General features: G+C 42.1%; 1 protein-coding gene across 2 annotated transcripts in view; it reads right to left on the bottom strand.

Annotated features, from left to right (window-relative positions):
• The window catches only part of KCNT2 (potassium sodium-activated channel subfamily T member 2), a 126,122-nt gene that overhangs the window by 78,452 nt on the left and 25,952 nt on the right, over positions 1-21,718 (bottom strand). For both annotated transcript variants that reach the window (XM_036355151.1, XM_036355150.1), the window contains exons 2-5: positions 7,371-7,450; positions 4,890-4,989; positions 1,684-1,732; positions 342-401 (exon numbers count right to left, since the gene is read on the bottom strand). In XM_036355151.1, the coding sequence (XP_036211044.1) occupies positions 342-401; positions 1,684-1,732; positions 4,890-4,989; positions 7,371-7,450 (289 nt within the window). The remainder of the gene's footprint in view (positions 1-341; positions 402-1,683; positions 1,733-4,889; positions 4,990-7,370; positions 7,451-21,718) is intronic.

The raw sequence follows: 21,718 nt of genomic DNA, 5'->3' as shown, positions 1-21,718 counted from the left end.
ATGATCCCTAGTAGACATGCTTTTGCTCCCTCGATGTGTTTTGTGCGGATCAGGGAAGGAGGCTGAGAACAATAAAGACCCGGACCGCTGCCTCTGCTTGGCTCCTGTGAGCGTGCGCACAGTGGATCAGTTACCCCATAGGAATGAGCGAAGCCACCAAGGAGAACGTAACTATATTACTACAGTGTTTTTGTATCACATGCTAGAGAGGCCCAGAATAATTAAAGTGGTTTAAAAAGAGCTTGCTTTATCCCCAAAGTAGGAATTATAAAGAGAGGAAAGCTGGGTAAATATTAGTAATGTGTTCTATTAGCAAAAAAAGGCTAGTGAAAACAGCTTACCTTATAACTGAGATAACCAAGTAGTATGGTTTCAAATAGACTGATCAAGGCCACTAAAACCTAGAATATAAATTGAACCTTAATGAGAAAATGCAAAAAAATTAAAATAACATACATTCATGACTATAGTACTACACATTATAGGTAATATATATTATTTTCATGATTATTATCAATTTCAAAGTTAATAAATGTATTAATATGTACATGTATTTATATATATTTACATATATAGATATTTATGTGGCATATACATATATGCTATAGGGAGTGTTCTAAGGCTCTTTAGCTCATATAAGGTGGCGGGTGTCCCCAGCACGACAGCTTAGCTTTTGTCCTTTCTAATACTTTTTAATAAACCTTTTCTGACTTATTATCACCAGTGGAAATGTGGGGTGAGAGTAGTGAGGCTGGCTGGAGTTTGCATGACATGGAAAGAACAGGTTGTCTGGTGAGTGTTGTGCTAACACACACACGGTCACACACAACTGCCCGCCACAAATAACACCCCCGGAGCCTGCGGGTCATTCGCACAAAACAGCAGCACCTTCAGAAAGGAGCACGAGTTCCCGTGGAAGGATACGGTCCACCCCATCACCCGCCTCAAACAGAACTGTGAGCACCACACAAAATGGTCCGGCTCAACCCCTCAGGGCACGATTGGGATCACCAGCCACTTATGTGATTGTTCAGTTCATGGTGATTTGCTGAGATTCTTACCTGTTCCAGACACTGAGGACACAGGTAAAAAAGCAAACATGCGCCCAGCCGACCTGGCTCAGGGGTTGAGCATCAACCTATGAACCAGGAGGTCACAGTTCTATTCCCGGTCAGGGCACATGCCCAGGTTGAAAGTTCCATCCCCAGTGTGGGGCGTGCAGGAGGCAGCCGATCTATGATTCTCTCATCATGGATGTTTCTGTCTCTCCCTCTCCCTTCCTCTCTGAAATCAATAAAAATATAATTTTTTTAAAAAGCAAACGTGGAACTTGCCTTTGGGTGAGTTGTTCAGGGACTGTATAGCAGGAATAGGGAAAGTTGGTTGGGAAACGGGGCTGAAGACCCTGGTTGACATGGGTTTTCTCCAGGCCCTCAGCCGCCCTATGATCTCAGGGATGTTCTCAGAACAGAAAGCAGCGCTCGGGCAAACACCAACAAAAGGGCGAAAGGGTGAGTCTAAGGTGCACTCTGCTACTCTCCCGCCCTTGCTCTCTTACCCTCAAGATTCATTAAGCAAGAAAGCAAACCCATTTTGAATATCAACAGTTTCTCTCGAATAGTATTTCTCTGGGAAAGAGGGATACATCCAGAAATAGAGGGAGAAAACAAGATGGCACATAACCTGCAGGCCCCATAAAGGCAGACTTCTGTTCACCCAAAAGATATGAGACCTGTGAAAAGAATAGTAAGATGTTACTTTTTTTAAATGTGGGAAAGGCATTCAGTTTAAAATTGTGCTTGAGGTTGGAAACATTTAAATAATGGTAGCATAAAGGGACGATAAAATATCAAAATTAACATGAGAAAAGCTTTATACTCTTCGTTTTCTTTTTAATAATAATATCCATTTCTATCCCAGGAAATACCCTTTTTAATTTCATTTTCAGGCTCATATTAATAATAAAAGAAAAGATTAATGGGCCTTTATTTAAAGAGTGGTTATGGCAAGGTACAAAAACCTCAAACCTTTTATTAGTCGAATTCTCCATTAAAAATTCACTTAAGGATCTTCTATAAGCTCTAAGATTTTGTTAATTTTACAGCTGTTACTATTTAGCAATACAAATTCAACAGTGCTAATAATCCAAATAACTCAGATGATAGAGCACATTAATATTCCACATTTGGATTTATATAAAATATCTAACATCTCACCAAAAACCTGTGACTGAGGATAGCATAGAACATTATACAGGACAAGGAGTGACTGTCCTTAACTATCTCTTAAAAATCATTTCAGCTTTGACGTCAAAAATTATTTATACTCTACCAAGAACACCATGGCTTTACTAAAAGCTAGTTTTACCAAGCTAACAGTATTTTCTTTGATCTGGGATGTTGTTTTCATAGGTCTTGAAATATCGTAGAGCATTTAAATGTAAAGAAGACCTTGAAGAAAAATGTTTAGACAAGACGATGTCATATAGACTAAGTTTTGTAATCCTAAAAAAAAGGCATGTCTACAAATCTCAGCTATATAAATTTCAATATATAGTGAGACTGAAAGTCCTATTCTTCACTCATTTACTAAGCACTAAATTGGATAAATGCATGGAAAGAAATGTATAAATTCTAATAAAAAAAAACTAGTGCCCCGACTGTCCTTTATAAATTAGATGTATCATGAAGAAAAAAACATATAGGACTGATTTGTGCATTTTCAGATAATGTCCAAAACAAACGAGGAGGGGAGCCAGCTGGCAGCCAGCCCGTCATCCCAAATGGAGCTTCAGTCCCATTGACAAAAGCCTGAGTAGGAACACACCACACCCGGTGCTATGTCAGGCTCTGGTTTGAAATGCATCCCAGACCCCTAACACACAAGCACCGTTGCGGCTGCATACCTTTGTGTCTCTCAGCTGATGTTAAAAACTAAGAGTCACTTTCACAGTTTTAAAGTGGGAAGGATGCATAAGTTTTGGGGTGTTTTTTAAACATATTTTAAAATATATGTCGCGGTGACAGAAGCATCAGAATTTCCTCGGGCTTTTGCAGATGCTGCAGATGTGAGGCCAGAGGAGAAGCTGAGGACTCGGCGGCTTTGGCCCCACAGCTGTCAGGATGGGGCTGCAGGCGGAGCAGGGGGTGGGTGAGGACCGAGCTGTCAGGCGCTGATTTGGGGAGAGCGCAGAAGAAGCCAACCGGAACGGGGCCAATTGGAATGACATCCAAGTAGGGACACTGAGTGCGCAGTTAGAATGCGATCGGTGAGATACGCAGCCATAAAAAGCAGAAAAAGATCAGTACCAGGTATGGGGCCAGGTGGGTTCTGGAAATATTGGGGGACCACTTTGTAGAGAATAGGGTTGTCTAACCATGATGCTGTACACCTGACACTAATACAAAATAATATTGAATTTTAAAAAACACACACATGTATTTGATTAACTTTTTAAAAAAGTACTGAGGGCCTCTGGGAGGAGTACAAGTGGGAGAAAATTGGGGAAATAGGGTTAAGTGTATATTGAAGGGAGTAAGAGACATGAAACAAGTGGTCCAGTGGCAGAAGGGGCAGGAACATCAGAGCATGCACTCTTTTCACGGGTTGAAAATTCCCTGAGGGGAGGCAATGTTGCTCTCCCGGCTGTGTCTCCTTTCGCAGTCTGACAAACACAGGCTAACCACCCAACAAAGGTATTCGGAAATGCCCACCAGCCTTCAGTAAATAAACTGTTTCCTAAAGAAGCAGCACATCGATGATCACACCATCGAATTGCTCTCAACTTTCTCCGGACCCTCTAGCAAATGCGGAATCCCCTTCACTGTCCAATCAAACAGAAGAGTAAGCCAGGCATTTCCGTGCTTAGCATTTCTATTTTATTTTCATCCTTTTTATTTTATTTTTTATATTTTCTTAGGGCAAAACTCCACAGGAAAATAATAGTAATAATTGTACAGAGAGGTTCGCCATCGGATTCGCTTTCTGCTTTGAAATTATGTGAAATTTGGGAGGCTGGGCAGGGGCCCAGGGTGGTAATCGGATCAGAATGATCCATGTGCCTGCACACCTGGCCCCTTCCCTGCTGCTTCCAACGGAGGTAGAGACTAAAATCCATCACGTACAGCAATGCAGTTAATCAAAGCAGCACAATCATGAATAAAAAATAAGTTAAATCGATAAGCCATTTAACTCAAATAAGATCAAGAGCTACACATGCGAACTGTGCACTTGACATCGTCATGGGTGCTGGAGTGATTCTACTCAAGAGTGCCAGCTGGTCCTAACCGGTTTGGTTCCGTGGACAGAGCGTCGGCCTGGGGACTGAAGGGTCCCGGGTTCAATTCCGGTCAAAGGCACAGGCCTGGATTGTGGGCTTCATCCCCAGTAGGGGGTGTGCAGGAGGCAGCCTATCAATGATTCCCTCTCATCATTGATATTTCTCTCTCTCTCCCTCTCCCTTCCTTTCTGATATCAATAAAAATATATTTTAAAAAAGAGTACCAGCTAGACTATCACTGGAAATACCTACACAGCTGGTATACAGTAGAGTAACATATATAAAGAAAGAACAGAAAGGTGGTGAGTGTTTAAAGAGACAGACCCATATTAAACCATTACTTACAGTGCTTTGATTAGCAGTAAAAACTTTATGGGCGGTTGGCATAAAGTGATTACATCCACAGTGTTATTAGCATTAGAGGAGTAGATAAAGAATATAAGCAAAGATGTTTGAAAAGAACGTACAAAGGTGCTATTCATGTGCTAAGACAGATCAATACCCAGAACATCCTTGGAAAAAATTAATTCTATGTAACATCCTTTAAAATTATAACACAGTTCCAAGTAATCAAAAGACTATTGTCGAGGGTCAGACCGAAATGCCTTACCATTCATTTCCTTGTGAGGGACTTTCCAGCAGCACTCGGATGATGTATAACAAGCAGCTTAATAATTTGAGAGAAAAATTGAACAGGCGTATTCTTAGACCTTCAAACAAACAACAGAAATTGGGTTTTCATTGGAACTTAGTCCAAAAAAGAGACTAAAAAGACTTATCAAAAACATCATTAAGTACAGCACTTAGATTGTATTTAGAAACTTCAGTGCCATCATCGTCTACACTCTCTGAAGTTCAAGGGAGCTGAATGTTAATTACCTGAATATGGAAACCAAGGGTGTGACTGACAGATGCTTGAACAGCAAATGACAGCTAACACTATACGCGGAGAGTGGGTCTAGTTCTCACAGAAGCCACAAAAACCATGTCCCATAAAGAGAGGTTCATGCCCTGACCAGTTCGGCTCAGTGGATGGAGCGTCAGCCTGCGGACTCAAGGGTCCCAGGTTCGATTCCGGTTGGGGGGCATGTGCCTGGTTGCGGGCATATCCCCAGTGGGATATGTGCAGGAGGCAGCTGATCGATGCTTCTCTCTCATCGCTGTTTCTAACTCTATCCCTCTCCCTTGCTCTTTGTAAAAAATCAATAAAATATATTTAAATAAAAAAAAAAGAGTGGTTCAGATATGCTTAGTGGTTTAAGCATTTCGCACATCCATGAATTTGGGGGTAAATTTTAGCCGGCTAGAAAATCTACCTGCTTGCACAGTCACAGGATAAGTTATAAGTCTTGTACCTTCAGGATACCTTGTAGATTTTAATTATAGGGAAATTATAATCACGTCTATAATTATATATTATACTCTAGCTTAGTAATTAGGAAATTACAGAGAAATCATTATAGAATATTCTGGGAAGTACACACACCATTTTTGAGTTTGACCAGTTGAAGCTTACTTTTCCCTTTAGATTAAATATCAGTGACGTCTTAATATTTTGGAGGGAGAGGGGATTAAGATTGTCATGTATATACCCTGCAAAACCATATAGATCATAGTTATGCAGCCTGTAATACTTCATGATGATGAAAAAGAGCAATTAAGATTAAGCAAAACATGCTTCAAGTCTGATTAATAGAAGCGTTACCTTTCCTGCAATATTCAGGCAATATCTGATTCGCGCCTTATGAATAAAAGGGAGAGAAAGGCCTTCCTGTAATTACTAGTGAATACAATCTGGAAATGAAATGTCATTTTCTTACTCGGCTATCTGTGAGTGCATTTGAGGTGACCTTTCTTTTTAAATTAAATTGATTGGGGTGACATTAGTTGACATAATCATATAGGTTGCAGGTGTGGGTTTCTGTTACAGGACCTGTATATCGCATGGGGTGACGTTTCTTAACAGTAGCAGGTGAATGCTTATCAATTGGGCAGTTTTCCTAGGCTTTGCTATCACAATGCTCCATTCATTCATGTCATGGCTTTAGCTTCTTTAGAAAGTCTTTTAAATTGTTCATGAAATCGCCCTGCTTCCATAGACCTGGTCTCCCCAGATGACTGCTTAGTCAAAGCTGGCTGCCGCTTAAACAGTCACATCCTGCATTTACCCTCTCTCGCCTGGAGATAGAGGATTGTTAGTATCAAAACAGAGGAAACCTTTGATTCCGAAGGTGTGGGCTCCATGGAAATTGTAAACCCGCAGATGAGAGAGGCATTCGTTATCATTAGCCTTAACCCCGAAGCTGACCTACCATTGACTCTCTCACCAGTGCGTCTTAAACACTGAAATGCCCCCTATCTTCAGCATTTGGACAATTGCTCACAACTCAGGATGCTCCCTGTGAACCCTACAGAGGAATGCCTTAATGAAGACCACCCCAAGAGGATTCAGGGCTCCAGACTCAGAGAGGGCGAGGTCTACACCCATCTCATAGAGACCAAGCAACGATTGTGGGAAAACTGCATCTTGGCTCATTATATGTGGCTTCAAACAATACATGGTATGCCCGGCCGGTGTGGCTCAGTGGTTGAGCATCAACCTCTGAACCAGGAGGTCACAGTTCGATTCCCAGTAGGGGCACATGCCTGGGTGGCAACCTGTCCAGTTCAGAGCAGTTTCTTTCTCATCAAGCACGATTGGCAAGCGGTGAGCTCTTCCCCCGTGGAGTCAGACAGCTATTTCCCGATAGGATCCGTCAGAATCACAAGAACCTTCTCATAATAAGCTGAGTCCCCTCACAGATAAGCCGTGAGGCCCTCTCATTTCAACCCTTTCCCCCAACGTTTCCACTGACCCCAATGGCTCACCCAGAATGCTACCTATGGATGTGGGATCTGGACAATGAAAGGTCTGCAAGAAACCGTAACACCCACAGATGGGAACTCTAGTTCTCTATCATTTAACTGCCTGGCAGACAAGATTCTCAATTGTTTGCTCTATTTAAATGATATTGTTCAGAAGGATGGCACTGGAACTGTTGGAGGTAAATAGATGTACAAACACATAGAGGAAATAAAGCAGAGGACTTACTGGATCGCTGATTTTTAATAAAAAATAACTTTAGTCTCTCTTTAAATGTGTTTTCATTCATATAGAATTCAACTTGGACCCTGAAAACAGAAAATAAAAACACAATTAACCTGATGAATATATAAGGGGTAAAAACAGCATTTGCCATACTTATATACTTTAACTAAATCCCTAACACATGAGAGAGAGAGAGAGAAAAAGAGAGAGAGGGGGGGGGATTGGATAAAATACTGAATTTTTTGGAGAGAAGCAGTTAGTTTTAAAGACATACTTCAGATGTCATTTGTAATTAAGTCAATTATTTTTATTAGTGGATGTAATGAGTGCTGTGGATAATTCCAAACAGCAGTAATACAAAAAAAGTCATTAATATGTGTCCATGGAAAAATTTTGAGTCGGCGTTTTTCCAGTTTTTGTCCGCATCCTAAGAATCAACCGAAGGCCTGAAAATTCAGTTGCAGCAAAACCACACAGAAGGGCCTCATCAAAGTCTCAAGGGGCGGGGCCTAAAACATACTTTCAACAAGTGGTTCCCTTCACCTTGAAACCACACCACAGGACACCTTACCTTCTCATTGATGTCGGCCTGTTTTAAAATATACGCAGGCCGAAACCGGTTTGGCTCAGTGGATAGAGCGTCAGCCTGCGGACTGAAAGGTCCCAGGTTCAATTCCGGTCAAGGGCATGTACCTGGGTTGTGGGCACATCCCCAGTGGGGGATGTGCAGGAGGCAGCTGATTGATGTTTCTCTCTCATCGATGTTTCTAACTCTCTATCTCTCTCCCTTCCTCTCTGTAAAAAATCAATAAAATATATTTTAAAAAAATAAAAAATAAAATATACACAGGGCAGGGAAGGAGTGGGATGCCAAATAGAATGTGAAAGTCAACACAGATAGAAACCAGACAAGTCAATGATGATACTGAAGCATATATATTTAATCCTCTCTAAAATATCAGAAAAATAGCATTTAGGTAATGAATGCATTCACTTTCCCCTAAATTATTTCAATCTGCCTTTCGTGCCCTGGCATAATGAATATTTTCAAAATGTGGAGTGAAGAGAAAAATTATGTTCCGTGCACGCTGACTTGTTAATAATTATCATTGGAAATTTTCTTCGTCTCAAACGCATGTATTATACATTAGGATTGCAAAGGCAGCTAAGAAAGCATTTGAATGTTTATACAAACACGAAGATTTCAGTTTTCCTAATATCAGAAAATTTTGATAATGCAACCCATAGAAACTAGATAGTTTGATAGTTTGGGGGTTTGGAGCAGGAACACCCCTGAGAGATAAAACTGGAGGGAAACTTAACATATGAAGATGCTCATCTATTATAGAACTACGTCACTACTATGTGCTGTATAGTCAAGAAGATTGATGAATATTTTAACAACTGTCCCCTATGCCCTAAAAGTAAAAGGTTTTTTGTTATCTATTGTTATCTGCTATTCCTTAAAAAAAACTGGAAAGCTCTCTAACTCTACCTCTAGCCCTAAAAGAAGACATTTCCATGCATCAACATATTTCCACCATTTCTTAAAATTTATGTGCCTGCCACCTTTCCTCTTTCACTCACCTTATATGTTAAGTGAAAAAGGGTAGAAATCAAGACTCTCTTGTTACTATCTCTAGAAAGAAACCCTGGAAATTGCAATACCTTCCAGCAGAAAGCTATGTGCCCGCACACACCCCCCCCAATCACATACACACACATACACAAACCCACACACTCACAGGTGCTACACGTACACCCACACACGTACACAGTCCTCCCTCAGTCGCTTGGAAATCCTTCACTGGCTCTGTTTCCCTTGTTTATCAAATAAAAAGGCCGTTCGTTTTAAATACAGTGACTGTAATACAGACATCAAGCTAAATTAGTTCAAATCTGCTGTGGATACAGAAGCAAATTTGAGCAGACATGTGGCTATTACACCAGTAATTCAGCCAAGGCCATGTCGGTTTGCTTCCTTGAATTATCAAATTTATAAGAACCTGAGTCCATTCCTCACATACTAGCTGGCGTTCAGTGCTGGCTCTCTAACAAGAGGTGCAGTTTTAAACTAAAGTTGGATTGTCTACAGCCTTGCTCAAAATAACGAGGAATCTGGAAGGCATCCCATCTGAGAAAAAGTTGAAGGAACTGGAAATGTGTAGTCTAAATAGGAAGAGATAGCAGGTGTCTTTAAATATTGAGGTGTTCGGCATTATTGCAACAAGATAACCCATAATGTGACACTCTATTGTATAGAACGATCAGAGAGAAAGAGAATTTGGAAGGAGCTTTCCCAACTTAGAAAAGGCCAAGACTGGAGTAGAGAGCTCTCCATACATATAAATGAGATAACAGCTTGCAAGCAAATGCTCTGTTTCCTGGGGGTAGAGACAATTTTGCATGGTGTGAGGTCTCTCAATAAATAAATTCCAAGTTCCCGTTTTTGTTATAATAATCTGGGAAGTAAAACAGTAAATCTAGTGATCTCTCCGAGTTTATCTTCTCTCTGAGGATCATGGATGACATTAAAGTATGGATCGGTACAAATGTGTTTTAAAGTTAAAGCTAAAAAAATAAAATATGAAGCAGAACACTTTTTGATCCATGTCTTCTGTCGAGGGCAGAAAAATACCCTTTAGGTTTACGATTTATAATATAGAGTGGGGCGTTCTTTTATTTGATCTAATGACCGTTCTTACCAGAATCAAGGCCAGTTAGTGTTAGTGTAATCTTTTGGGACTTTCTCCAGCACCATACAGTTCTCTGGTACTCAAGACTTCAGTACAGAACTCAGTGTTTATTCTTCTCAATTCTGTTCACGATTTTTATTGGTTTTAAATATCCTCTTAGTATTCCCTTTTCTGGGTATAAATGTGCTTGTCTTCCCTCTGTCCTTATTCCTTCTGACCTCCATATTCCCATATAACTTTATCTGAATTTTTTTATGCCTATTTCTTAGGTTTTGGGGGCAGACAGTCATTCCGTCTGGAACTCTTCTCCAATATTTCTATTTACATTTTATTGTTCTTGTCTTATTACATTGACTAGCACTTTTAAAAGAGAAATATCAACTATGGTGTTCATACTCAAAGGAGAAGACCCCTGTGCCTTCACATTGAAATTGTTGACCCTGGAATTGCAATAAATATATTTTACTAAAAATCATGTTAGAAGTGGATGGATGTTCATTGTTGTCAAAAGCCTCTCTTGACTCTGTCAAGTTGGTGGGCCTATTGTTGGAGGTATTTTTCACAAATAATTTGGTGAATTGCTTTAACAGGCTTTCTATTATGCAGTTATGTTTTTCAATTCTGGAATAAGTTGTTTTTGTGAATTAGTCAGGTAATGTACTGCTGGATTCATTTCCTATATGTTAGGAGTTTTTCTTCTAGAGTCATAACTAAGATTGATCCAAGCTGTCACCTTTAGATCATTTTAACATCTTCAAGTACGAACTGAAAAATTCTCCTGATATTTCTACGCTCTGGAACAATTTTGAATCCTGTAGAGATTTATTTTTATTCACCATCATCAATTTGCCCTAACAGTATCAACTGCCTTAATATTAATTTCCTGTGTGATTTTTTTCCCCATTTTCCTCTCATTCTCTTGCCCTGGTTACTTGAATTTAATGTAAAAATCGTGCAGAGTCTTGTTAAAATGCAGTTTCCTTGCTTCAGCTTTAAAATTCTTGTGCCGTCTCCTTAAAGTAGGCCTTACCATTTTAGCAACAAAGAACATTAATTCTGGCCCAGCTTGTCGATGCATTCTTCTTTTAGAAACACTATTTTGCCTTTTCAATTGCTAATGCCCTGGACACCGTTCAGGAAGCCAAACTTTTGCAGACATTCTCTTCTGGAACGCGTGGCAGATATAGATCCTTATCAAAGTGTTTCTCCTCTGCGTCTAACGGGTGCTAGTCCCTTCCTACTGCTTCTGACTCTGCAGTATCGGTCCTTGCATGAATTCTGTGACTATACTCAGTCTCCCTGGCCTCAGCAGGTAGGCTCAGTGGATGCACGTAATTTCTACTTTCTCACTGTTTATTTGTGAGTGGTTTTCCCTTGGAAAAATCTACATGTGGCCCTAACCTGTTTGGCTCAGTGGATAGAGCGTCGGCCTATGGACTGAAGGGTCCCAGGTTCGATTCTGGTCAAGGGCATGTACCTGGGTTGCGGGCACATCCCCAGTAGGGAGTGTGAAAGAGGCAGCTGATCGATGTTTCTCTCTCATCGATGTTTCTAACTCTCTCTATCCTTCTCCCTTCCTCTCTGTAAAAAATCAATAAAATATATTTAAAAATATATATATTTTAAAATTCTAAATGTGGATGGCAAGCTACCAGCCCCAGCTCCCAGTCCAATTCCCCTTCCTAAGACCTTCTCACCTGGCGTCGTTTCTGTGTGTTTAAATTGTGGCACCCTCCTGTGCTTGGTGCTCTGACCTCCATGGATAAGGAGAAAAGGCCACGTCTCTCCACGTGCCATTGCCAAGTTCTCTCACTGTTCTCACCACCACGTTTTAGGTTGGGAGTTCAACTTATGTGAATTACACCTTCCCACACCTTCCTATGAGTGAACCCCTGTTTTCTCTAAGGTCGTTGTGATGTGTCCAACTATCCCCCCCCAAGAGATACTTTGAAGTCCGTAACCCCTGGGACCTTAGCATGTGAGCTTGTTTGGGAATAAGGCCATTACAGACATAATTAGTTAAATTCAGATGAGGTCATATTGGAGTAGGTTGGGTCCCTAATCCAATAAGAACAGTGTCTTTATAAGAAGAACGAAATTTTTAAAAATATCTATATTTTTATTGATTTCAGAGAAGAAGGGAGGGAGAGAGAGAGAGAGAAACATCAATGATGAGAGAGAATCATGGATCAGCTGCCTCCTGCATGCACCCCACTGGGGATCGAGCAAGAAGAAGGAAATTGGGGCACAGACGCAGACACTGAGGGAAGGTGGTCATATAAAGAGAGAGGGGGAGATCAGACCTACCCAGCCACAATCTAAGAAATTCCTGGGCTCCCCGAGGTTTAGCAAATACTTAGGGAAACATTTACTCTACTGTTAATTCACTTTTACAGTGTTGCTATGACTTGGGTAAGGCAGCCCTCAACTTCCTTTTATAGAGAAAAGATGTAATTCAAATGATTTTAGCAACTTGCCCAAATTCAGAGCGCTGGTCTTGGGATAAAACTGGGTCACAGGTCTTTCCATTGCTTCCTGCCTCTTACCTCCTCATCAGGCGGCTCCCTCCTCATTCGGAGAGTTCTAGGCTGTTTTTAAGGTATTACAACAGAGCAGCACAAACACCAGACGCGCCCTGGGCTGCTGAGCAGTGTTTGTTTAGTCCTGCCCTTTGGTTATTGACTCCAAACCAGGCTCCTGTCCACCGCCAAACACCCACTGCCAACCTCCAGTAACTGAATTATTTCACAGGCGGCCATTTAAGTGAGGCCTTAGAGAAAGTAAATTCATGCATAGCGACCAGCGATTTTTCATCTCACAAAAATGAGCTTCCCCACTTCATGCTCAAGTGCTCCCAGGGGCTGGCAGCCTTCACTACACGCACGGAAAAAACCCCACTGTCGGGACTCGGCATTTCCCAGCTTCTTTTGCCCATCCAGTTCCCTTCACTATTATCCAAGCCTCACCAGCTCACGTCCCGAGTCGGCAACCGCTCATAAGGAGGCAGAGATGAATTCTGACGGCCTTTGAGAACCTTCTCTGCATTTCAAATACACAGTCTACAATGATGTCATTTTGGGGAAAGGGAACCTAGCCTTCTGCACACATTCACACGCATACACACACATCCTCATAAGACATCTGCAAATAGACGTGTGTGTGTGTGTGTGTGTGTGTGTGTGTGTGTGTGTGTAAGTGGTGTAGAATGATGCAATGGCAATGAGGGAAGGATCTGGGTGCTAACCACCCATCCATTTCCTGTCATTGTGGGTAATGTGGATAGTCCCCCAGTAATTGCATTTGTGCTCCTGTCACTGTTTGGTAATCAGGGCTTGCAGGTAGCTGGAAATAAGCATCTCGCCGTTTCCATGGTAAAGCACATCACAAGTCCACCCAGGAGTACGCTTGTGTTCGCGTCGCTCATCAGTCAGAAAGCTCGCACCTCACGTGCCATGTTCATTTGCAAAGCCCATGCTCTCTAGACACTTCCTTCTTTCGCTTAAAGTGATCCGCTCTCAGCAATCCCAGCTTAACTCAACCCTTCGCAGGGAGGCAAAGGTAAAGGAAGCTAGAAGAAGAAGAGAGGTGCATGTTTTCACCCTCAAATTGCAGAGTTTCTGCCTCTTTATACCTCGGTCCAGATGCACGCGTAGGGGGCAGGTCTGGGTCGAGCCATTAAACAAAGGAAGAGAAATGCAAATAAGAGAGCATGAACTCATTTTTATCCTGTTAAGTATACCATAAAGAGTAACAAAAAATGCCGCATTTTGGCTTCTAATAAATGTGTGTTTACAATTAGCACCTCAAAAAAAAAGAGATAACCTAGCACTTTAAGATAATTTCCATTTTTTTCTCCCACCTCAGCTCTACTCTCATGTCACACTCACACACATAGAAGCCCCCAGACACCAAGTGTCACGTGAGTGACGTGTAGCGACACAGGGGAGTGTGGGAAACGAAGTGACCCCCACTTTCTTCTTCCATCGCCTGTTGTATCAGTGAAAGGTGTACCTGCTCATGTCCCCCAGGCCTGGCCTCTCGCTCCCCGCAATTAATTCCAGTAATGGCGTCCAGAGCACCATCAAAATGAAGGTGGTCATTGCACAGTTTCTCAAAGGCCCATTACACTTCAAGCTCCACTAAGAGATATTAGCCTGTTTCTGCCTGCCATGCTCGCCAAGCGCCTAGTGTAGCAGAGGTTCGCTGATGTCTCTGGGATTCAGAATTTCTCAGCAATGGTGGCTCCTCACGCCCCATCAGCATCTGAGGCCGACGAGCATCCATGTGCAGAGGCCAGCAATCCGTGGCCTCTGCCCTCTGGCATCCGCGCTGGGAATAGAAACTCCCAGATCACCTTGCTCCCCAGGGAGGAGCGCACTGACTTTGGGAATGAAGGCAGATTGGCTACGGATGATGGGCCTGCTCTGGCCTCCCATGATTCCTCGTTCTTTCCTCAACCAGCCTTCACTAGGGAGCTCTGAAACCCGTGGGTTGCTACTTTTCAACCAAAAACAGCCAGCTGGTCCTTAAGGAAGATGAGCAACCCTCAGATTCACTAATTTGCATCTTCCTTCGGGGCCCACGCCCTGCTTCCTTCAGGTCTTGTTTTATTTATTTTTATTTTTTTTAAAGTATATATATTTTTTATTTCAGAGAGGAGAGAGATAGAAACATCAGTGATGAGAGAGAATCATGGATCGGCTGCCTCCTGCACGCCCCGCACTGGGAATTGAGCCCACAACCCGGGCCTGTGCCCTGATCGGGAATCGAACCGTGATCTCCTGGTGCATGGGTGGATGCTCAAACACAGCCACGCCGCCCAGGCCAGGTCTCATTTTAGAGGCCATCTGAACCTTCTCCCCTTGTTAAGTGACACATATAATTTTGCCTCGTGCCCTCAATGCCTATTACCATGGTACTGATTGCAATGTGTTGAATCGGCTTTTCAAGGGGGTTTGTATACTTCAAAAGGACCCAAGAGCTTAAGTACCTGGTTCCATGCTATCAGTAGGATGCAGAGCACAGATATGTAAAAAAAGAAAAAAAAAAAGGAAAAAGACAGCCTTCGGGACTTGGGGTGGAGAACATACAATGCAATATACAGATGACGTGTTATACAATGGTACACCTGAAACCCATATATTAGTACTAACCAATGGCACCCCAATAAATTCAATTAAAATGTTCAAAAAAAACTTCAAGAATTTGAAATTGTAGACCGACCCTCCTTGAGCAAGAGAAAAACCTTAGCTGTGCTTTGCAGACATAATGAGCAGAAGTAGACTCAAACAGACAGGAAGCTACCAAGGACCAGATGGGAAGTGTCATTAATAGCATAGAGCTCCCAGCCTCATCAAGAGTTTATTTGAGGGCATGTTTCGTGCTGTGGCCCCTCTGAAGCTGCCAGCTCTGCTTGGCGTGTCTCTAGCATTGTGAAGGCAGGAAGTGTGTCTGCTTTGTTCATTTTGATTGTGTTTTCAGACCCTAGCACAGTTCCAGGTACACACGCTGGGCACTCACGGTGTTTGCTGAGTTGCTCTTCCTCTTGTTTACGTTCTTATCTGTCAAAATCATATGGTCAGTTTCAAATCTCTTCTGAGGGTCACCTTAGCATCATGCATGTTGTTTAATATATTTTTTATTGATTTCAGAGAGGAAGGGAGAGAGAGAGAAACATCAGTGGTGAGAGAGAATCATTGATCAGCTGCCGCCTGCATGCCCCCTACTGGGGATCGAGGGCACAACTGGGGCATATGCCCTGACCAGGAATCAAACCGTGACCTCGTTCATACGTCTTCACTCAACTGAGCCACGCTGCCAGGAAGTGTCATACATGTTTTGTGCACTTTGTTGGTGGTTTTCCTGTTTAAAATAACCCTCATGCTGTGATGCTGAGGTTTGGTCTAGTGTCCTAACTGCAGGGAAGTTATGATGTTCCTTGTGGAGAAAATACATTTGTCTTTTCAATAAGCTTTGCTCAGGAACGCGTTATGGTGTCATTGGCTCCGAGTTGGATTGTCATCCAGAACAAGAAAGAGGACTTTCGCCCACCTGTCTGTGAGCTGCTCTGTAAAATGTTAAATTAGCAGCAGTGCATGATGGAGCTATGGAAAACCAGCTAAATTGGTGGGTTCATGAGAGGATGAGCAAACCAACAAAAAAAGTATAGTGAACAATATTGCCCTAAGGCTGAAAGTCAAAGCACTTTGTGGTCATATTATCCAGGGTTAAGAAAACAGTAAACCTGTCTTAGTTAGGGTATTATTATAAAGATATACCGCATATATTTATTTATTTGGAAGTCATATATATTAAAGAGTGTTTCTCATAAACACATAAAACAAGGTTATGTGTGGATCAGTTGATGAACATGTGACCAGAGGCTCACAGGAACCTGGTCCTGTATGTCCCCAGGAGCAAGAGTCCCGTGTGTGTGTGTGTGTGTGTGTGTGTGTGTGTGTGTGTGAGTGTGAATTATAATGAACAATTCAAATGTTCACACGCATGTATAGAAATTACATGTGCATATATCATACAAACATATACTTTATATCTACATAAATTTCTCTTATGCATTATATGTACATAAGTTGTATACATTATATGTAAAAAATTTTTAGAAATTATATGTACATGTATATAAGTATATAGTGTAGAAATATATATGTAGATAGTCAAAACAAGTATGTTCTGCACTAGGCCAGGACCTACCTTGAAGTGTACTTGGGTGACCTAATCTCTTCCTGTCTGGGTTCAGATGGTACCCACAAAAGCACTGACTGGGACTTGGCTGCATCCCCCCAGGGGGATGATTTTATAGAACATCCCTCAGTAGCTCTTGTTGAAACAACAGGCCTTTGCAAGGGCAGATCGTGGCGTATTCATTTTAATGGAAAAGGTGGACCTTTTATGTCAGCTGCTCACTAGCTCCAGGAGCCCGCCTTTGCCACTGAAGCGCCGGGTGCGCCCACATCCAGGGCTGGCGTGGCACGTGGCGACACGCATCGCACCCCATAACGACGGGCAGAGCCACCCGAAATGTCTTGGAAATTATTCACGTGTAAATAGTGCCACTTTCCTGGCAAAAAATGAACAGGGGACCAGAGAATCAATGATATGATCACCTGACAAGTTTCTTGAAAATGAGGCCGTCGTCTTTAAGCTGCTTGAGTTTCTTTCATGGGAAAGGACATGCATAGGGAGCCATGGTTTCACTGGTGAGTGGCCGTGTGCTCTCCGGAAGCAGTGAGTATTTCTAGCGGGGGAAACACTGCTTCTTTACTCAGACGCCTTCACTGAAATACAGAATGCACGGCTACGCTCTGCAAAGTTCCGATTCGTTAAATAATTTAATGGCAAGCCAAGCTGCTGGTGCGCAGGGAAGGACATAATGCACATGGCAAAACGCATTCTACAAATCAGAGAGTGGAATTCACTTCTCACTGTCACACGCAGATGTTAAATTGCTTTCCAATTTGTTCACTTTAACAGTCTCTGCGAAAAGGTCCAATTTGGTGGTCAAGAAACTGTTTTAAAAACCAGTTTTTTAACTTGAGCATCTTCCACAGTTACTTAGCCCCATCACTTTATCCTAATTATGTGCCAGGCATTTAGTAGGAAATTGACAATTACGGGGAAAAGTGAAACAAAAGGGGAAAAATGGTCTCCGATGACTAATACGAACAACACAAAAAATATTTTCATCGCCCATGAAAACGTTCCTCTCCAAAATGTACCTGTATTCAATCCTGCCATTTTAATATATGCCTTCCATGGGTGAGGCAAGTATTTTTTTAAATTTAACATTACAAATATCCTTCGAGCGAAGGAGGAGCACACATGAGATGTACAAATGAGAGTGAGGAGGCTCAGGAATTTCGTCGCGTTGCCCAGGATCAGGCCACTGGGAAGTGAAGAAGCTGGGATCTTAAAAAATGCAATTGTACAACGAAAATAAAACACATTTTGAAGAGTTCCTCCCCATTCCTTATCATTTATCTTGTACAGATATTAGGAGTAAAAGGTCATGTCTTCATCGACACAAGAAATTCTTTAAAGCTAAGTTTCACTCATAGTAGAAAACTGAAACCAAGGGTAGATATATTATTTGAACCGAGGTGCTCCCATTGCCACATGGGACAGAGCAAGACGTGAACATAAGTCTGGTTTTCAGATCATGTATCTTGCCGATGTACCAAATCTCTCCAGCCATCTCTTTCTCCCTGACTTTTAACTTACCAACTTCCTTAGCCGCAAATGAATTTTTATTAACTACCTCTAATAAGCATTTTTGGGGAGAAATAAAAGATAATGATCCTAATGGAAGGACAGCCATCATGTCATTAGTCTAACAATCTCCATAGTCAGTTCTAGGAAAGAGAAAAGATTAAAAGCTTATGCTCCTTTTTATGCCAAATATTTTGTCTCCTTTTCAAACCACTTTTCCATTTGTTTCGGGCAGCAGTGCTGTGAGCATTATAAATCCATAAGAGGCAAGTCCCTTCGAATTTGCATAAGATGATGGTCTCTGCCAAGTTAGAATGAGCCCGGGGATTCCTCTGAACAAACATTACAATCCTGGGTACCCCCGCGTGTTTACGAAGGCCAAGAAATGGACTTTGGGTACCACTGGCTTTCTTACTCTCTCTTTCCTCTGAGCACAAGAGAAAAGTCTTAGCTGCCATTTCAATGGCAGATGCAAACAATGCGTGATCCTTTCCTCACTTCTCTCAAGGAACCATCTTTGTAGTCCAGCAAGGATCGGATAGAAATGGCAAGCCCATTGACTTCCAATCTTCTGATGATGCCCAAGCCAGAAAAGGTGTCGCTGACTAAAAAGCCCGTAAGAAATGCAGTACATCTTGACTCACTATGGGTTAGGAGCCAAACACTTTATTCAGCCCTAGTCTATTTCAGGAAGAAGTATTTTACTCTTAAGGGTGGATCATAAAAATAGGATCGTTACTGGAGCCTGGATTTATGTTTTATGGGAGTTTCCCTCTTTCTGGCTCATGACTGCTTGTCAGGATGAAAGATGGAGCCGCACTTTCCTTGCTCATTAGGGGGAAGTGGCCCCTCGACTGCTGACATCAATGCATCTGGAACAACCCCATGTGCGACCCTGGCAGCCCGGCCTAAAACACACGAATCAAAGGACCAGGACCAGGAATGGGCGTTTTGAGAGAAGCCTATTTTAGTCAGTCAAAACCAGGACAAGTCCGGCATTACAGCCCCACAACTTTCATGCTTACAGTTGTGCTACACATCAGTATGTAAGTCTTCAGTGCGTGTCCTAAAATAAATAATATGATCAGATGACTTTTTTAGAGCAAATGTTGAACATAACACGTTCAAAATAATTTCCATTGAAGCAGTCATTTCAGAGGAAGAACCTTATGTTGAATTAGAGCAATTCGATCGTGATTAAAAGTGGGAGTTTACTTTACATACTCAATTATACCAAGGCTGAATTGAATATTACTGGTGCTAAAGAGAATTTTCTGACATGTGTATCTCTTGTTGATCATTCAAACCATTAGCTTTAAAACATGCAGTACCAGCTTGTTGAAACTACAGGTCAGTAAAGACACTCTGTTATGGACAAATAAATAAGCAAAGAACAAGCAATGGCAACTCCACCCCCCACCCCCCCTCACAAAAGCATCCGAACATCGTTTTCGTCATCCCCGCCCCTGGAGGCCATAGCTTAGCCTACGGTACCTTGTTCCTGAGTCAGTCACTGATGGCGACAGTGGGAACGGCGTGAACGAGGGTCCGCACGGGACTAGCCTTGGAGACATGAGAGTCTTCTGCCCGGGCTTGTGCTCAAGAGCAGGAAACGTGTTTACCGCCACCGACTCCTTTCATCCCCTCGCGAGATCAAAGGATTGGCGTCTTGGGCTTTTACCTTGACTTTGGGGACGGTGGAGAGGATGGAAACATTTCGGCTCCGGCAGCCGATTCTAGTTTCTTTAATGCTCTCTTTGATCCAGCTTTGCTGGACAGACTATTAAGGAAATGTGGATGAGGCAGGAAGACCAGTGTACTGGTTAACATGATTATTGTACAGAGCACTATGCATTCATTAATAGCAAATAAGTTGTCAGAATATCGCTCCCCATTTCTCTCCAAGAAATCTTGGATTCCTGTTTGTTTAGCCTCGGGATGTTTGGTGTTCAAACTACAGAACACAGCACTTGTTTCAGGAAATGTAATGTATAACCTTGTCCCTGGTAAACCAAATCGGATGTTAATTTTAAGCAAAATCCATAATGTTAGGACTGGTGTTTGCCAAACACACGTGTCTTACAACTCAGAAAAAATATCAGTGATTGTGTCTCAAACAGCAATGGTTTACTTCACTAAAATATTTATACATACTCGATGTTAAATTCCAAGGGGCACCATCGTTTTACCTGTGCCCCGTGAAATGGCTGACATACAGAGAAACACAATAAATGTGAAGTTTCTTATAAGCACATCAGGAATGAGGGTATACAAAAGAAAATATACGCATGCATTAATTCATAAAAATGCAAGTACGAGTCTCATTAAAAGGCAAATATGTCAGGAAGATATGAGCAACTGATATAACAGTGGCACACAGTAATGTATGTACATTTTTATAGCCTTACAATAATCTTGTTTTGACTGTGAAAAAGCAAAGCAATGTAATTGCCCAATAATAGAAAATCAGATCAACAATGTGGTGATTGCAGGGGTGCAGGGGGTGGTGGAGGTTGCAGAGGGCATATAGGAGCTAAAAAGGTGATGGGGAAAATAAAACTGAAAAAATAATTAAAAACAAAAAAGAAAGAAAATCAGATAAATATTTTTTGCTACGTCAAAAATGTGCAATCACAAATAATGCTAGAAAGCTATTCATGATACACCATTGAGTGGAAACCCAATAAATAAACAAACAAACAAAAAATAGGTTGCCAAGGACTATTATGGTTTGATCCAGTTTGGGCAAAGCTCATACATTTAAAAATAGGGGGAGGGGAAATCCAAAATATTATACATCAAACTATCAGCAATGCTGGAATAATGTTGCTGTGTCCCAGGGTGACCACGTGGTACTTCTGCCATAAAAATAAAACCCTAACAAAATAAGGCACCCCCTTCACCAAGCCGCATCGCTTTCCTGAGGGTTAGCCAGGGCTTCCCCTCCTGCAATGCTGACCCATTCAAATCCCTTTCTGGATGTCACTAAGATCCCATGGCTGCTCTGCGGGACCTTAGGCCATTGTGAAGCATGTCGTGCGGGGAGAAATCACGTCATTCTCAGAGTCCTTGTCACACATCTACTTGCTGGTTGGTTCAGCCCCTGGCCACCTTCCCAGGGTGATTGGTTAGGTTCTGACCAGAACTTGAGAGAACAAATCAAAGGCCAAATAGTTACTGTGCATAGAACCTCAGTTCCCGACCTTCATCACTACGCAGGGATCCAGAACCATAGTATCTAACATCCTCATGAGTTTCATTCTTCTGAGTAGCCTGTGGGGGTTGTTCATTGCATTCCTTTAGGGGAAAAGTATGGGCTTTGCTGGGGAGGGTTTAGGAGGCATTTCCTTGAACTCAGCTTGCCAGACTGGACCCCTCCTTGTCTACCTGCCCCCATCAAAGCAAAGATCCTCAGTCCTCAGGCCAGAA

Source organism: Myotis myotis, unplaced genomic scaffold (assembly GCF_014108235.1).
Source record: "Myotis myotis isolate mMyoMyo1 unplaced genomic scaffold, mMyoMyo1.p scaffold_m19_p_21, whole genome shotgun sequence".
Classification (NCBI taxonomy): domain Eukaryota; kingdom Metazoa; phylum Chordata; class Mammalia; order Chiroptera; family Vespertilionidae; genus Myotis; species Myotis myotis.
Note: the sequence above shows the minus strand (reverse complement) of the source record. Positions and strands in the feature narration are given on the sequence as shown.